This window comes from Callorhinus ursinus, unplaced genomic scaffold (assembly GCF_003265705.2).
Source record: "Callorhinus ursinus isolate GAN/ISIS: 27379988/994484 unplaced genomic scaffold, GSC_fseal_2.0 scaffold8, whole genome shotgun sequence".
Classification (NCBI taxonomy): Eukaryota; Metazoa; Chordata; class Mammalia; order Carnivora; family Otariidae; genus Callorhinus; species Callorhinus ursinus.
The window spans coordinates 33,373,872-33,391,851 of NW_027397070.1; the positions used below are offsets into that span (position 1 = coordinate 33,373,872).

At 41.6% G+C, this 17,980-nt stretch overlaps 1 protein-coding gene across 5 annotated transcripts in view; it reads left to right on the forward strand.

The window, feature by feature from the left end:
- Positions 1 to 17,980, forward strand: part of DAAM1 (dishevelled associated activator of morphogenesis 1) — a 164,812-nt gene that overhangs the window by 127,795 nt on the left and 19,037 nt on the right. For 4 of the 5 annotated variants that reach the window (XM_073895288.1, XM_073895289.1, XM_073895291.1 and 1 more), the window contains 4 exons: positions 4,095 to 4,124; positions 5,241 to 5,347; positions 12,896 to 12,980; positions 17,752 to 17,858. In XM_073895288.1, coding sequence (XP_073751389.1) covers positions 4,095 to 4,124; positions 5,241 to 5,347; positions 12,896 to 12,980; positions 17,752 to 17,858 — 329 coding nt within the window. The remainder of the gene's footprint in view (positions 1 to 4,094; positions 4,125 to 5,240; positions 5,348 to 12,895; positions 12,981 to 17,751; positions 17,859 to 17,980) is intronic. The other variant, XM_025869940.2, reaches the window with a different exon arrangement.

The following is a 17,980-nucleotide window of genomic DNA, read 5'->3' on the forward strand; positions in this document are numbered from 1 at the left end:
GTATCTCCTCTTTCTTCCCTCCAGTTATAAAACCCTGGTCAGACTGTCTGAACTTCAGCCAGTTGTTTGAACAAGTTAGTATCTCAGAGAAGCAGAATACATGAATACCATTACCTACATGCCTGTAACAACACTACACAGAGTAATATTTTGAACAAAATCTCAGGTATGAGATTAATATAATTTAGGTGAACTCTGGTTAATGATATTTAGGAGAGATTTTAAATAAATATGAACACATACACAACATATGCCCAATTGATCTGAGAAATATTTTATCATTAAAATCAGATTATTAATAATGTCTGCTTTGTATATGAAGTACTTCAAAGGTTGCAAATGTATTAAACTGTTACACAGGCTTTTTTTTTTTTTTTTAAGATTTTATTTATTTATTTGACAGAGACACAGCAAGAGAGGGGACACAGCAGGGGGAGTGGGAGAGGGAGAAGCAGGCTTCCCGCCGAGCGGGGAGCCGGATGCAGGGCTCGATCCCGGGACCCTGGGATCATGACCTGAGCCGAAGGCAGACGCTTAACGACTGAGCCACCCAGGCGCCCCGTTACACAGGCTTACAATGCAACTTGCAGTATAAAAGCAAAGAGGACGACAGTCTGCAAACAACCATAATATAGACTAAAAAATGATAATATTAAGTATCTATTACATTTTTGGTGCCGAGTATGAAATGCACAGTCTCAATCTCATCAACCCCAAAATTTAGTTCTCAAGGCGCTCTTATACTTACTTTTTATTTAACCCTCACACCAGCTCTATGAGGTATTATTCCCATCTCATCAATAATAGAAATATGGCTTAGTATATATTCAGTTTCTGAACGGGTGGCACAGCCAGGTTACAAAGTGGCGTAAATTCTCAATTTCGCTTTGTTCTGACACCGTGGTCTTGTTCATGATTAAAGTCAGGCTTTGTAAAGGATTTTCTCTAATCCCAATTTTAAGAATAAGACCATTTCTATTCAGGATTTTTTTTTTCAGTGTGGCTAGCAAAGGTGTACAAGAGCTGATTATGTAAGCTTATGTGCCACATGAAATGGAATTTAATAGTGTGCAGTTATTCCCCTGCTTACATTCCAGAAGTTCATTTGAAAGTCAATTGTCTCAGAACATTTTTCTCATTGAAACTATATTATGCGTGATTTCCAGGCCAACCACAAAAGACTTAATACAATAATGTGCATTGCATAGTAGTACTATTTCAGATAGAGTTAAACAATATTCATTTTGGTTTTGTGGGAAATTTTCATGTTGAGATGTTATAAATTCATTCTCCCTATCCTTGCAGTTGGGTAGAGGAAAATGAATTTCCCATTTACCTAAGGGGAGTCATATCTTTGTAGCAATAAATTAACAGCTCATATCTCCATTCCTTCTCCCAGTTCTTTGCCTGAGGACACTCCTTCTTTATCAGCATATAGTATAACATTTGAAAGCCTCTCTGCTCTGATTTAGGGAACAAAGGATAACTGTTATCCCAAGCTCCAGAATCTGACCTCTCCTGCTAATATGTAAAAGACATGCCATTCTTGGGCTCCCATTTGGAACATTCAATGCTATCTTCTGATTTTTTTTTTAATATATATAAACAGTCAAAAGAATTTTTTTTCTTATTCTTTCTACATTTTCATTATTCTGTAGATCTAGATTTCACATTGAAAAATTATGAATTAAGATATTATTTTCAATAATCTTGGCCCTTAGCCATAGCACATGAAGAAAGAAGAGAAAATTATGAATGATGGTTTTTCTTAAACCAAGTATAAGGTAGAGGTTCTGTAATTGACTCCATGGTAAGAGTTAATTAAAGGCAGGGTTTTGTATAAATAGTATGTATTTATATGAATAGTATGCATTTTTCTAGAGAGGGATCCCTAGCTTTTTATCAGATTTACAAAGGGACCTCAACCTCAAAAAGATTAAGAACCATTCAGGTAAGGATTATTATTATCTGTGAAGTGTTATCATTCTGTCATTGCAGAACCTTATCTCTAAGAATCTATCATCATTGGTTCCTGAAAATGCAAGTCCCAACTTTCTATTTACCAAAGCCCTACACCAAAAATCATCTGAAAGAATCAAACATCCTGTGAGGTAGAACCAGATATAGGTGATCCTGCATTGTTTGGCCCAAGCCAGTTAGTGAATAATTTAAAGTTTCAAAAAGAATGATAACTTATTTGAAAGAGGCCTGGGGAAGCATCATTATTTTTAACATGCCCCCTCTAATAAGCTTTGTGATTTTATTTAAAATGTGTTGATTAAAGGGCCCCTAAAGAAGGGAAATCTCAAGGCTAACAATTAACTAAACTCTCCCATGGCGTTCCTCATCCTCACCTCTGGAAAGATAAGATAAATTACTTTGCTTTTAACTGTTAGACTTACTGCTGCTGCTGGTAACAAATGGGAGATCTTGACCAGCTGTGAAAAAGAGAGCAATAGGAGAATAAATGGGCCTGATCATCAGCTTGAAAGATAATTGTATTGTATGGTAGCTTCCAAGTATTGAGCTCATAAATATGTGTCAGGTACTCTACAAAATGCTTTACATGAATCATCGTGTTTTATCATCACAGTAATAATCCAGTTGTTAATTCCATTTTGCAGGTAGTAAGACTGGCTGCAAGCCTCACACCTAATAAATGATAGTTGCCTGATTCCATAGCCCACGACGGTAAAGGTCAGAAGTCTTAATTTTCTGACAGTGGGAACATAACGGAGACTTAAGTTGCTAGAGAACTTCATAGAAATTTCTTCTTTGAAAGCCAGACAGTAAGAGCTGGATCTAAATTCAACTAGCAACTTGTCTCTTTAAGAGAAAAAAGTCGGATAAGCTGACCTCCTGGAATTCCCGTCAGAGTTTTTCCTGCCCTTGGAAGGAGACACTGCTTTCCGAGGGCAAGTGTCCTAAGGAGTTTCAGAGTAGAAAACCTGGTGCTTACAACTGGGACAAAAGAAAACCATGGCATCAGAGAAGAAGAAAGGTTTCTTGTGGTTATCCACTTATTTTTTTTTTTTTTTAAATGTCATTCTAGAGAAGCAATCCCTCCTTGTGTGGGTGGAGCAGAAGTGGGACATGTTTTGTTTCCTGCTGGAAGAATGATGTGGGACAGCTCATCTGTGTAAAATTGGCCTTAGCTCTGCGGCCAGGGCCAGTGAGGCCTTAAGGAATCTGCTGGGCAACTGCTGGTTGTGCAGGCCGCTGGCCTGGAAGCTGGGGTGTGTTTTGCACACCAAAGCTTTACTCATTCCAGCATGGCAGAAATATGTAAAGGAAGCTGTAACTTTCTCTAATGTGTCAGTTACTTCTTCCTCTTGCTCTTCTTCGCTCCAAGTCTTACCTGGAGCATTTCAGAAGGAGGCTGCTGACCTTGTGTGCTTGAACAACCCTGAGGCAGCTGGGACAGGGCCACCAAGGGGCTGCACACCACATGATCACTTACTGTCTCTTAATTGCACGGTCTTTTTCCTCATACCTACCCCCAGTGCCATCAGGCATTGTTTGGACTCTCGGGGATACTGAGTGTTAATATTACTGATGTGTATTGTTGAACTTGTCTGGTGTATTTTCTTAATCCTTCCTTATGGCACAAGAAGACAGGAGATTATTTCAACCCAAAACAAAAAAAGCATATTTTGCTAGTAGACATGACCATGGGAGAAGTTTCCCCAAGTTGGTGGAATTGATGGATATTTTCTGCTTCAAGTGAAAATCATCATGTTGAATAAATGGAGCCCATTTCTCTTCCAAAGAGAATTTGTTCCTTTCCCAGCTTGGGTCTTTCTGAAGTATCCTAAGTCCTTTCTTCTCTGAATTTGATTTGCCCCCATTGAAAATTGTGTACAGCACATGTCCTCTCTCTTTCCCCAGAATGCTTAGTTCCGTGCTCTTCACTGTATCTTCAGCCAGCCTCCCCCATCTTCATCAACTCTCATTGCTGGTCCTTGGGGCATAAATCCTCTCTTACCCTGTGTCACTGATTTCCTTGACTGCTTTGACTTTGTCCCACTTGTTGCTGTGATTTCTGAACTGCATGTGTCTGATTTGCCTTTTCCATGCCTCTGCCATGGCTGTAGGATTTCTTTGTGAACAGTAACTCCAAGCAGGTAAGTAAGCAACCACCTAAACTTGCTTACTATAACTTCTTGGCTCACTATAAGCTCAGAATGTCTTGGTTATCCAATTTTTTTTCAGATAGTGTAACGCAGGGCTTAGGTAATTCCGCTTTGGGTTTCAATTCTTAACTGATATTTAGAGGTCTGCCTGAAATCTCAGCATGACAGGAAACAGTTGAAGTTTGATCACATGGTGCCTCTTACTATAAACTCCATATTGTCTTTGTTTTCCTAAACTGTTACACAATTCCAGAGCTCTTTGGTATTCTTATATTTTAAAAATGCCATGATCCATTTTTAAAATTGATTCTGACCTCTAATAAAATTAAACTTGCTATTTATCAAGTTAGTCTGTATTTTTCACCTTGATGCCCAGTTTACTCTAATAGTATTTTATATATAATTTGTTTTTTTGCCTCTTCCACCATAAATTATGACTGGCCATCATTGCTTACAGCTTTTTGAACAGCAGCAGAGTATGCAAAGTAGTGTTTTGTTGTTAATTCAAGTAATTGAACTAATGCCTTGAACTGCCCCCTGTCTGTTATCCATCAGACTCCAGGGTGATGAAAGGTACCATCTAGGCTTGGGAGTTTCCTGTTGCACATGAGGACATTTGGGAGGATTTATTGTTCAGCTTTTTAAGTGGTTAGGATGCAAATGGTTCTGGAGTGAATGGGCCCTGCAAATGGCCAGGACTAGCAATGGCAAGCCTCAGCCGAGCTTGATTCATAGTGACAGTTCTTCTGTCTGCTATCCATGGGGATTTGGGAGACAAAAGGAGTGCACCACTCACTGATAATTTATGCACGCTTAGCATCTTCAACTTAGAGATGCACTTTGTTCTTCCAAAACTGCTTTTTCAAATGTGGGTGGTCAGCTTTTCTTACTATTTCCCTTTGTCAATTCGATTTTAGCCCTTCGTTTCAACTCCACCACCTCCCTGTGCTCCCTCCCTCACCATCTCCGCTTCGCCTGTGTGGGTGCGTGTGCGTGTGTGTGTGTGTGTGTGTGTGTGTGTAAACAGAAAATATAAAGGAAAAGTGTGTATCTGAAGTCGGAATGTCCCTGTTTGACTTTGATGGATTTCTTTCATGCTCTTTATAGAAAGAAGCAGATGCCATGGATGACACACTGAGTTCCAAACTTAAAGTCAAAGAGCTTTCAGTGATTGATGGTCGGAGAGCTCAGAATTGCAACATCCTTCTGTCGAGGTATTGTTGATGTTGAATAAACATTTCTGGTAGGACCAACTTTTCTTTCCTGTGGCTCCAAACCGCATGTTTGTGCTTATTCTTTTAATCGGACTCTGCTGAGATTCAGTCCTTTGGATTCTCTTCTGTCTAAGGTGAGAAGAACTCATGGCCCTTACTTTCCCCGTGTGGAATGCATCAGAGCTGGATGCTTCCTTTCTCAGAGTTTAATTTCCACAGACTCCAGAAGTTAAGGAGCAGAACATCCCAAATCAATGTTTTGTGTATTTTTCCAGAAAGTCTGTAAAATGGACTTTACCTTTATTTATATTTCCTGGCTTTAGAGATATTTTGATTGTTGAGTAACACTATCCCAGAATCAGCAGCAACGATGACAGCTCTTTGTTTCATTTTGCTTTTCTATGTCACCTTTTTATACTTCAAGTTTATGATTTCATGCTCTTTTTGAACATTTTTATGACTAAAGAGATACGTAAATCTCAAACCCCAGTGAAATGCTAATTTATCCATTTCAGCCCTGTTCAGAAATCTTTCTCATAATTAATGAACCATCACGGCCTTGGAACTTGAAAAGAAGAAAGGAAATTTGGGAGGCTGGAATCTGCTCGTAGCTTCAGGCACTGTGTCAGGTCGTCCTGGGCCTTTCAAGTAGCTTTTCTGTATCTAATTTCTTCTTTTCTCTAGAAGGGACTTTTCTGTCAGGCAAAGATACTTAACACTTATGAGGTGAATGAAGATCCTGAATTTGGGGGCATTAAGTATATGTCGCATTGGTCACGTTCTAGAAAGAATGTTGTATATGTATTAAAGCTGGTGTAAGGTGGCTTCGCTTTCAGGGAGAGTAGAGGGAAAATGGCAGTCTTTATTTTTTATTTATTCAGAGAGCACAGGCAGAGGGAGGGGCAGAGGAAGAGGGAAAGAGAGAATCTCATGCAGATTCTGTGCTGAGCACGGAGCCCGACGTGGGGCTCGATCTTACGACTCTGAGTTCATGACCTGAGGTGCAGTCAAGAGTCAGACACAACTGACTGAGCCACCCAGGTGCCCCGGTGATCTTTATTTTTTAGATGGTCTTACAGTGAGTTTCTTTTAACACAAAGCACTGCTGCTTGGTTTACAGCATGGAGCTTGATTATTAGCCAGATATATATTACTTTAGGGAGCAAATGTTTCTTTTAGTAAAAGAGAAACTGAAGCTTAGTGAGATCCCTGAATTTTAATACAACCAGTAAGGTAACATGAACCATCCTGTTAGCATTTCTTTTCTTTTCTTTTCTTTTTTTTTTTTTTTTTAAAGATTTTATTTATTTGACAGAGACACAGCAAAGAGAGGGAACACAGGCAGGGGGAGTGGGAGAGGGAGAAGCAGGCTTCGCCAAGCAGGGAGCCCGATGCAGGGCTCAATCCCAGGTTAGCATTTCATTTGTGCCTCTGGCTGGAAGCTATGTAAATGGCCAGGCCCTGTACTTAGCCGCATTTTTTTCTCCCTGAACACATGCTCAGGAAGATACTAATGAAAAATCTAAAGGTCTACTTATTTTTCTTCTATGGTATGTATAGTTCGTTTTGTTATAATTTCTTTTTACAAGTCACATTCTTAATAGTGACATTAAATGAAAATTTGGGGAAAGTTTTTTTTTCCCCTAAAGCCTGGAATTTCTGCCTATATTTTGTGCTTTTGCAGTCTAGAGGAACACTTTTAAACAGCTTGAGAAAGGGAGCTATCACTCTGAATTTCTATAGTACTTAAGTGCTCATCGCAGTAAAATCTGTGACCCAGTTCCTCACAGATTATTCTCAGCATGAGATGTCAGTGAGGATAATAACACTAACACTAGTTATAGATAAGGTTACAACTCTTTCTGGCAAATTTCCCATCTCATTATTGAAGGAGTTATTTCCAATTTGTAGTGTGCCAATTTCCTTGTTACCTCAGAAGTGTCAGAGCCCAAGGTGACTTAGAACTTGAGTGTATCTAAACCCTCTCTGGAAGATAATTTTGAGAAATTGCCTTGTATCTGTTAAATTATCTATTAAAATCCAATTTAACAAATGAGTGTTACTATAATGAGCATAATTAAAAAGTGTATTGTACACAACAAGGTAATTTTGAGTCCCAGTTGACCTTACAGCGATTAGACCTTACGGATCAGGTTCTAAAACGACCTTTCCCACAGAGGATTCAGCCCTACATGCTTTGATGCTCCATGATCAATAGGTTTACTCCTGTCAGGAAAGCACAGAACTGACCTGTAACATGCTATGTGGTAAAGACAACAGAAATGAAGCAGATTTAGTTTTAATTTGGGTTATATTTAGTTGTTTAACCGGTCAGCAGTTCACCTTGCTTTCATTCTCCCCTCTTCGTTGGCAATGCGTTACTACACACGAAAGGAGTTAGGGGCTAGAAGAAAGAAAGAAATCTATGAAAGTGTGTGCGATGCTTTTTTCTTAGAGTTAACACTGTGGAGCATTTATTTTCCTGGCACTATGCAGGGTGCCACAGAGCAGACTGTGACTTTGAAAGCTCATGGCTCACCGGAGAAGAGAAATGACACGGGCACGGTGGCTTGGGAACAGCTCAGGCCTAGGCTGATCTGACCAGAAGGAGCCAGGAGCTCAGCCAAGTGAGAAGGACACCGACGGGGCTCACCAGAGAAAGGGGACCTCAAAGAGCGATAACAGTTACAGGGCGGTGGGGGGGGGGGGATCGGGACGGGAGGCAGTTCCAAAGAGGGGCGCCGCAGAAGCCAAGGCACCTGACAGGTAGGCACACAGCTGATGAGAGCCCCGCAATTGTAGCAATCCTCAGTCATAAAGAATGAGACTGAGCAGGAGAGCCCAGGACCCATGCCTGGTGTCTTGGTGAGGGCACTGCTGAGCCAGGGTCAAGCCGTGCCCTCCTCATCTGTAGAATGGGGGTGGGGAGAGGACTGGCCTTGCGGCGGGCTCTCGGTGTGGGAGTGTTAGACCCCGTGCGTGTGAAGCAGCTGCTGCCAGGACCCGCATTCGGTCGCTGCTCAGTCAGTGGCCTGTGATCCCATGGGATCAGGAATTGGTGCAAGTTGTTTGTTTTAATAAGTTCTGAAGTCTGCTCTCTAGGGTTTGCAGGAGAGGTTGGAAGGGGTCAAGAGCTGGCCACGAGAGCAGCCACTAGTTAGGAGGCCCTTAGGTCCAGGTAAGACCTGACAAGAGACAGAATTGAGAGACACACAACCCTCAGTAGGACTTGGACACTGGTGTTGTGCTTGGGGACAGTGAATAGGAGTGTTTCCAAGTGGATGTCAAGATTTCCTTCCTTTCCACACTTACTTTCTTCTTTTCTACATACTTCATTCCCCAAGACTGGCGACCCTGTCTCTTACCTTGCTGACGAGGAGTTTAATTCCCAGCTACACTGTGTTCTCCCCAGATTCTACCACAGTATAAGCCTGTGGTGTATTCCATGGGGGATATTTTCATGAGCACATGTGTCTGCAGCATTTGGTTATCCCTAAAAGCTCACCCTTACCCCCACACTGAAGAAGTTAGTGGACCCTTTGTTCAGAGCACCTGCCACAGCCCTGCCTGGAGCAGAGAAGGGAGTCAGAAGGAAGCCCCTCCTGTCCCACAAGCCAAGCAGGGGAGGGACATGCAGGCCCTATACATGGAACTCGCCGCCTGAGTGGCAAGGATCACTTGTAGCTCCCAGGAAGAGAGTGCCTGGAAGGTGTGAGTTTGAAACAGAAGCTCCAGGCCACGAGGGACCCTGCGTGTCACAGACTTGCAAGTGGAATGGACATGATGTTCCTCAAACTAAGAACCCCTGCCTCAGGCTGCAGGCGGAGCGAGCGACAACTTACTGGGTATAGGCAGGCGGCATGTGGCAATTTAAAAATTCACTCTGCTTTATTCCCTAAAACAGACCTCTCCCTTCCCCCCCCCCCAAAAAAAGAAACTAGGAAGCTGGTTTAAGAACCCACCTAAAATACACTTTTATGAAGTGTTGTGCCGTTCTTGTTTTCCAGATCCTCACTTAACATGGCAGCCGGGGTGCAGTAAACCACACAAAGCTACTTTAAAGTGGGGAGATTTGGCTTACATCCACTGAAGCAGAGCTAAGGCTGATCGAGCCATCCATCCCTAACTTATTTTAATTACGCCTGAATGTTCCAATTCTCTTGGCAAATTTTTGAAATACCTGAGTGGAGCAAGGTAGACTTAAATACCGTTTTTAAATGGCGGTTTGTTTCCTCCCTTGTAAAGAAAGTTGAGGTGGATGTCTCAAAAGTTGCCACCCTGCAGCACACCAGAACACTGCCAAGCTTTAACAGCAATTAAAACGTTAGAATTGGTAGAGTCCTTAAATTACAGAGATTAGCGACTCATTCTCTGGATGACAGATGATATTAAGAACCCAGCAACCTACAGAACCATCCTGGAGGGCGGAGTCCCCGTCTCCTCTTTCCCCGGGGGGTACAGTTTCTTTGTCTGCTCCAACAGGCCACGTGCAAGGCAGTATGTTGACAGGTAGATTTTCTTAAGTACTATCCATTAAAGTCCCGAGTCTCTTTGTGGGACACATAAAGAGAAACCAAAATTGTTATGAATTAGAGCTAGTGTGTAGTCCAGACAGCCTCTGGAGGTTGAGAAGCGTAAATATATACAATTTCAAAAGCAAGAAGTTCTGCACTCCATATGGGGAGCTAATGAAATGCAAATCTGATACTTCAAGTATTGTTCTCACTCCGATTTTCAGCTCCTTTTAAATGCAAAACAGAAGGACTCAGCAGAATCACACCGTAAAGTAGTTTCTTCAGCTCAGTGTGAAAAGGACACAGAACTAATTTATTTTTTTCTTACAAGTGGAGCTTTTCTCAGGATGACTGTAGATGTTTCCACGGCCAGTTGGTTTTCATTAGTGGCAGTTTCAACCTTCCTTAATGTTCTTCTTCCTTGGCCTTGCATGGCTGAACTGTGGTATTTGCTCTTAACTGACTCAAAGCCTTTAGTGTCCTAGAATTGAGGGCTACCCAGAGCCTGTACAGTGAAGCTAGGATACAGTTTTTATCCTATCATATGTCTTGCCCTTGCCAACTCGGCTAAATTGTTCCAGTTAATTTGGGGGGTTTTCCATCATGATGTTCTGGTGAAAATGTTTGTGGGGTGATGATTGTCCCAAGAATGACTAAAACAATCTGAAGTCTGTGCAGGTCCAGGGAATTAGCATGGCATCTTACCTCCGACTAGGTGATAGAATGGGTCTCATTTCAGAACATGGGCAATTTTAGGGCACCTGGGTGGCTCAGTCGATTAAGCCTCTTAAGACTCTTGATCTCACAGTTGTGAGATCTAGCCCTGTATCCATCAACGCACACTCTCTCTAAAAAAAAGAAAAGGGCAATTTCACATATTGCCTAGATGCTATATTTGGATTTGAAAACATGAGGTAAAAGACAATGCTACTCGTACGATAAGATTCACAAATTTGTCCCTTCCCTTTCCTACTTATTGGCACATGAAACAGCATTCAGTGTAAATAGCAAGATGGCTGGTTTAAACAAGATTATGTCAAAATCTAGAGAAAAGGACAAGCCAGAGTTGTCCAGAGCGGGGTGTGCATCGTCCCGCTCTACCCCAGGGTTCTTTCCTCTTTCTGTGACCTTTGTGTCCACCCCTGCACTCAGGCTGCCTTCTCGTTTATCTGTGAGAGCACGAGTGTTTCAGCTTATTATTTGATTCTCCCAGACACTATAACCACCTTTAAAATAAGAACCCTGTCTTCTAATTCTTGGTTAATACCCCTGGGCCTAATCGATGTTGTGTACAGAGAGGAAACTGGTGAAATGATGGGTGTGAGAGTGCTTTGGGAAGTGTTCGTGATAACCCTACTAAGCACAGTGTAACGATCGTGTAATTGCCTGTGAATGTGTAGGTTACGTTACGAAAGTCCTGCTGCGACTTGTCCCTGGTGCAGAAAAGTGTTGTAGAGTAATACCTATAGTTTAGTGAGCCTTATCCGTGGCCAGGCAGGGTGCTGAATGTTTTACATGCAGTATTTCACTCTGTAGGTGAGAAAACTGGGCTTAAGAAAAACTTCATCAAGGTCGCACTGGCCTGGCATTGTCAGCCAGGACTGGGGCCCAGCCTGATGCCGAAGCCCTCGCCTTCAAATGTTCCCCATGAAGGCTTGCTCTGTATTTGTGTGTTTATGTCTTTATCTCTAGACCTAAATGTGATTTTTTTCTTGAAGATCATAGACTAGAACAGACCAAATAATGTTAATATAGCACTTTAGTGGTGGTTTAATAAGGAAGTAGGTTTTGTTTCTTTGTTTTTTTAAGTAAGTCTGGATCTAATGCTTACAAATAGAACAAAAGAGTGACTCTGTTGTTCTAGCTAATAATCTGATTAAGACTTTTCCCCCTGGTTAAGACTATTGGTTGTGTCTAATAAAAATACATTTTTACAAGTACTTTTTAATTTCATGCCTCTTCTTTATAGTCCACACTTTGTTGTGCTGACACAATCAAGACATAAATCCTTATTTAAATTAGTAAATCATATAAATTTATGGTAAACAGAAAACAGATTTGTGGTTTTGCATAAATTCTTCCCTAAAAGATATTAACTAGATAAGCAGATTTGTAAAAAGAATTTGGGGTTAGGAGTCAAGAGTTTCATGTTTGTGTTAGATACTGCTACTTTCCATATGTTTGACCTTGGGCAAATCACTTAGCCATTCTGAGCCTCAGTTTCTCCTTCCATTAAAAAAAAAATGACCATCACAGTTATTTTAAACCTCTAATGAAATAATATGTGAAAACTCCTCATGAAGTGCCTTATACATTTTATTCTGCGTATTAACTATTGAACATTTTAATAACAGATTTCCACCTTTTTAAAATCCATTTTTAAGCTGAAAGCAAACTTTAAGCACTCCTAATGAATAATCAAGTTCAGAATTTAGTTTTTTGGGGCACTGGGTGGCTCAGTCGGTTAAGCATCCGACTCTTAATTTTGGCTTGGGTCATGATCTCAGGGTTGTGAGACCAGGCTCTGCGCTGGACGTGGAGCGTGCTTGAAATTCTCTCTCTCTTTCTCTCTCTCTCTCTCTCTCTCTCTCTCCCCCCCTCTGCACCTCTGCTTGCGTGTGTGGTCTCTCTCTCTCTAAAATAAATAAACCTTAAAAATCTTTAAAAAAAAGAATTTAGTTTTTCTGTCTCATCTACAATTCATGGATACTATATATTAAAGAAATCGGTGTGTGTCGGTGTTTTCCCTATTTCTCATCCTCCAATCCCTTACTTAAGGAAACTAAACAATAGAACATAACAGCTTTGTTCTCTGTGTCAGCAGAGCATTATGAAGTCCTGAAAGAATGTTAAAGCAGTTTAAAAACACTATTTTTAGGTGCAATATTGTCAGGAAATAAGCTTTCACTAAGAGATTTTGAGAAAAACAGTTTTTGAAAATCGGCAGCTGGAGTAGCAGAATGAATTATCTTGCATTAAATTTTAATACTCAAGCCAGTATTGTTAACAACAAAATAAAATATTCTTTATCCAGGTTGAAACTGTCCAATGATGAAATCAAACGGGCAATTCTAACAATGGACGAGCAGGAAGATCTGCCCAAGGACATGTTGGAACAGGTGAGCTGCCAGACATATCTCAGAGCATAAGTGACAGCTGGCTTTCAGCAGGGAGTGGAATATTGAGAAAATCTGGTTGTTGCTGGTAGATAATTTCCTCATCTCTGAACCAAAGTTGAATGTGGCTGTCTTAAGAGACTTTATTCTCTCATTGCTCCTCGAAATGTTGGGTGAAAAAGAAGGTCACAAGTTTGTCAGATGCCTGGGCCCCACAGTGCCAGAATCTGTCCCTCATGCTGCAATTAAGTTATTATGCCTTCATAGGTCATGCACAGTCTGTTAGCTTTAGGGAAGTCTATTGGACAGGAAAATGGAGAATCTCACTAGCACTATGAGATCACAGACTACTACATAAACTGATTCATTACTGAATCCTTAATAATAGTTTGTGTCTTGGCTGTGACTCGCCATTCCTACACCACAGGGGTTACTGTTAAACCCCCTAGCTCTATCATCTGCATCAAAATAATTCATATTAACCATGGCCAGGCAAGCTGAATGGAGCGACTTAGCCTCTCTTTGTGTAGTATTCCTGTAACATGTTCTGTGGTGCCGTTCCAACTCTGTTACGTGTTTCTCAGCAGCTTTGTTCAGTTGTCCCCTAAATGACAATGTTGTTGAACTAGCAGTTGGTTCAGGGATTATTACCTGTCTCTCGGTGTGACCCTGAGTTTTTCTGTGCTTCGTGGAGATCATCTCCACTTTCTGAGACTGTTCTACTTGTTTCATTGTCCTTGGTACAAAATCCTATTTTGCGTGATTTTGGTCTAGAGGTCCACATCTGTTAGTGCCAAGTCCACTGACGGTTAACTGTGGACCCCAGCGATCATGATGCCAGGCTGAACTTGAGGTCTCAGCTGTAGGCATGCTCAGCTCCCAGAAGCAGAGGAAAAGGCTGTTTGGTGTTGATAACAGTGATCTTGGGTGGCATGGCTGCTTATGCATTTTCCATAGTGTTCTCACTGCTGTCTGAAAAGGCCTCTGACACAGAGCAGGGAGGAGTGATGTGTGTGGTGTCACCACACCCCAGTGCACCTGCCCCACCTCAAACCTGCAGCTGCAGTCGTCCTGGGGGAAACCCTCACACTTAGCAATGGAAGAAGTTGTCATGCTATCCTTTTTGAGGTTTGACTTCGTTACCAATAGTCCATGACACTGTATCCAAGCCTGTTAGGATACTTTGTGTACAAATAGTTTAAAAGTAATTCCTAAACTGAAGATTAATTTTTTGAAGCATTTTACAGCTTCTTGCACACCCTTCCCTCTCCGTCTGCAACTAGTCCTAACAAGGGTCTCTGCCCGGAAGTACGGCCCAGACCCCCTCTGCCCCTCTCCAGCCCCTAGCTGGCCCTGCATTCTGGTTGCCTGCATCAGAAGCTACTCATGCAGAGGGAGGAACTATGCGGAAAGCTGCTTTGGTCCTTAGGCCTTCAGCCCCTGTTGACAAGGTCATATGTTTAAAATTCCACAAGATCTGTTTACTGTGAAATTGCATCCAGCAAAATTCCTCCTTGAGGGGAAGGGATTTCAAGATCTTGCCAAAAGGGTTTACAGTGCAAAGAAAATGCACTTCAAATACATACAAGTAAGAAAATCAATCTACTGAAGCAGAATCTGGCCAAGTGGGATACTTTTGACCTGGTCTACCCTGATAATTCTGTGTGTCTTACTTTCTGATCATCTACCATACTCTTTCTTTTCCTCCTTATTGTACTCTTCTTCCTCTGCTTCCTCTTCCTTCACACAGCACTTCTCCCAGACAAACTTGAAGCTAGCATCTCTTTACTCCTAGTTATGATTTGCATTTGAACCACATCATTGCCTCCTCTCCTGCTTTTAGCTGCTGAGCTCAGAACTCAGACGAGATTGATACCCTCCTATTTCTTGGAATGCATACCTTTCTCCTCATTCCCAGGTGCTTGTCTAACTCTTCATTCCTCTTTTAAAACTATCCATTCATAGTCTGTCACTTGACTCTGCTTTGGGAAGGACTGAACCCTTAGCATATGCCTCTCACAGTGTCCTGTACCAAAGAGAGCTAGTGATTGCGTTACCATGAACAGGGGTCTGTGGGCTTAACACACACAAACCAGTGTGTGTGTCCTGGGGTAGGGGGAGTCCCTAAGACTAGAACTGAATTTCCTTGCCCAGTAGATAAAAACAAGGGGAAAAAACAAGTCTTTTTCTCTCTCTTCCTTCTCCCTTCCCCTTGCCTTACTACCTTCCTTCCTTCCTCCCTGAACTGAGGAAGAGCAAGAAGATATTTGTCCTGTCCACTGGCACCTTTTGAATACAGGAACATAAATGCCTAAAATCTTATCAGGCCACCAGACCAGTGAACTCACTGGCATCCACACCCATTACATCCCATCAGGAAAGAGGAGGTGTCTCTGGCCTCTGCTCAGGGACCCAGCCAGATCAGAGCACCCTATCCCCCTCTCCTCGATCCTACACCCTTTCCTCTTGACTCTTAACTTGTTCGAGTCTCAGCCTTTCACAAAACACCTTTTAATACCACACATGCCCATCTAGCTACTGTCCTCTCTCTTTTTTGATACAAGCAAAGTTCTTGAAAGCTTGTCCACACTCACCTCCTGGTCACTCTTCCTCACCTCCCTAAAGCTGTTCTCAATAAGGACTCACCACCTCCTTGTTGCCAAAGCTAGGGGGCTCTTTGCAGTCCTTATCTTCCTTGATTTGCTGCTGGTATGTGACACCAATGGCCACTTGCTCCATGGTGAAATGTGTTTCTTTGGCATTTCACTGTCTCCTCTGAAGGTTCCTCCTCTTGCTCGTTCCTCAAACACTGGCTTCTTTCCAGCCCTGCTTTGTTTCTCTTGATGGTTCCCCTGGTTACCTCACTCACATCCTTGCATGTTACAACCAGTATCGATGCTTTGTCTTCCAAACAGGTCTCTTTAGGATGTCAGACCCATCTGTCCACCTGCCGACTAGGAATCACTACTTGGTTCTCTTGCCGGTATTTCAAACAGTAAACTCACTTTCTCCCTCCCCACTCTCCTCCAACCATTTCTTCCTGGGTTTCCTGTTACACTCTGTACACATTGTTGCCCAAGCCAGAAGCCTGGACCTCATCCTTTTGACCCTCTACCATAATCCATCATCCATCAACACGTCAGGCCAGTTCCGTTCAATTCCCTGAGCAGCTCTAGAATCTACCCACTACCCAATCCACGCCACTCTCCTCTCTCACCTGGATTATTGTACCAACAGTCTAACCACAACCCTCTAATACTTTTGATCCTTTCTAATTCTTTCTCCATCCTGTGAGTGTGGTGATCTTTTTAAAATGTAAATTCATTCCCCTACCTAAGATTTTAAGTTATATCACAGAACCCTCAAAATAAAGACTGAACTTCTTATAAGGTCCTTGCTACTCCCTGACCTTGACCACTGCTGCCCTCCCCCCTGCCATTATAGCTGTTCTACTTGCATAAATGTTGTGCCGCCCATTCCAGACCCCGGCACATGCTGTGTACTCTGCGTGGAATGTATTTTCAACTGCACACCATTCACCTGTAGTTCTAAGTCTCTTTCCCTGCTGATGGTACCCAGACTGACTGCCTTTTCTGAGGTCCCTTCGTTAAATCCAACAAACTTTGGAAACCTACCAAATGAACCATCCAAATGCCAGCTTCAAGTTTTGGGGAGGATCTTGGGGTCCAGAGTGTCAGTGTCATTAAAAAATGTATATATCCAAGGGCATCTGACAGAAAATAGCATACATGGACAAGGCTGTGGGTACATATACACATATTTGTGACTGTAAAGGAAATAAGACACAGAGTACTTTTTCAACTTTAAATATTATTGCTATTTCTCCCACATTCCATGCTCAGTTCTTCCGCCAACATAAAATACAGAATCAAAAACCACATCCTACTGTGTTCTTCTCATCCATCTCGACATGGAGCAAAAAATGAGATGGAATTAGATAAGCCAGAGAAATAAACAAGTTGAATGGAAAATACACATAGAATTACTCATTCCAGCATGATGTAATAGAAAAAAAGCATTGAGCTGGGAGTCAGGAGAGCTAAGTTCTATTTCTGACGATTATATGAACTTTCTTTGTAATCCTGGGTAAGTGGCTTTGTCTCGACCTCATTTGCATCATCTTCTAATGAGAGTGTTGGGTCTCCCAAATCCCTCTAATGATCTATGCAAAATGGATCCTGGTAAAGAGCTTCCACAATCTGATATGAGAGACAATATAGAATAGAAAGGTGCCAGGAATGAATCTTACACCAATTTAACTACTTGTAAGTAAAAAAGAAAAGATTTTTCCCCCAGTTTCATTGAATATTACTGACATGCATCACTATAAATTTAAAGCCTACAGCATAGTAGTTTGATTTACAAATGTGAAATGATACTGCAATAAGTTTAGTTAGTACCATCTGTCATGTCCTATGGATACAATAAAAAGAAAAAAATTCTTCCTTGTAATGACAATTCTTAGAATTGACCTTCTTAACAACGTTGCTGTACATTATATAACAGTGTTACATCCCTCATGCTGTACGTTACATCCCTAGAAATTACGTTGTAACTGGAAGTTGATACCTTTAGACCACCCAACTGGAAAGATTTAGTCATTTGTATTATATCTTAACAATGACCTGTAGCTGAGCTTATAAATTAAACAAAAGTTATGGTCTCATCTTTGGGGCAAATTAACTGAAAGAGTGAAAAATTACTGCAAGAATTTAGTTATAAACCTGTTTTAATATTTGCGCGTCCTTTTTAGCTCTTGAAATTTGTTCCCGAAAAAAGTGACATTGACCTGTTGGAGGAACATAAACATGAACTGGATCGGATGGCCAAGGCTGATAGATTCCTTTTTGAAATGAGCCGGTAAGTTTGAAAATGCATAAATCGTGAACATGTCCCTTACCTTTCTTGGGAAGTTAAACTTCGATTCTGGTTGAATTATTTGGGCCAGTAACCTGGCTTAACTTAAACCCTTTCTAAATTAC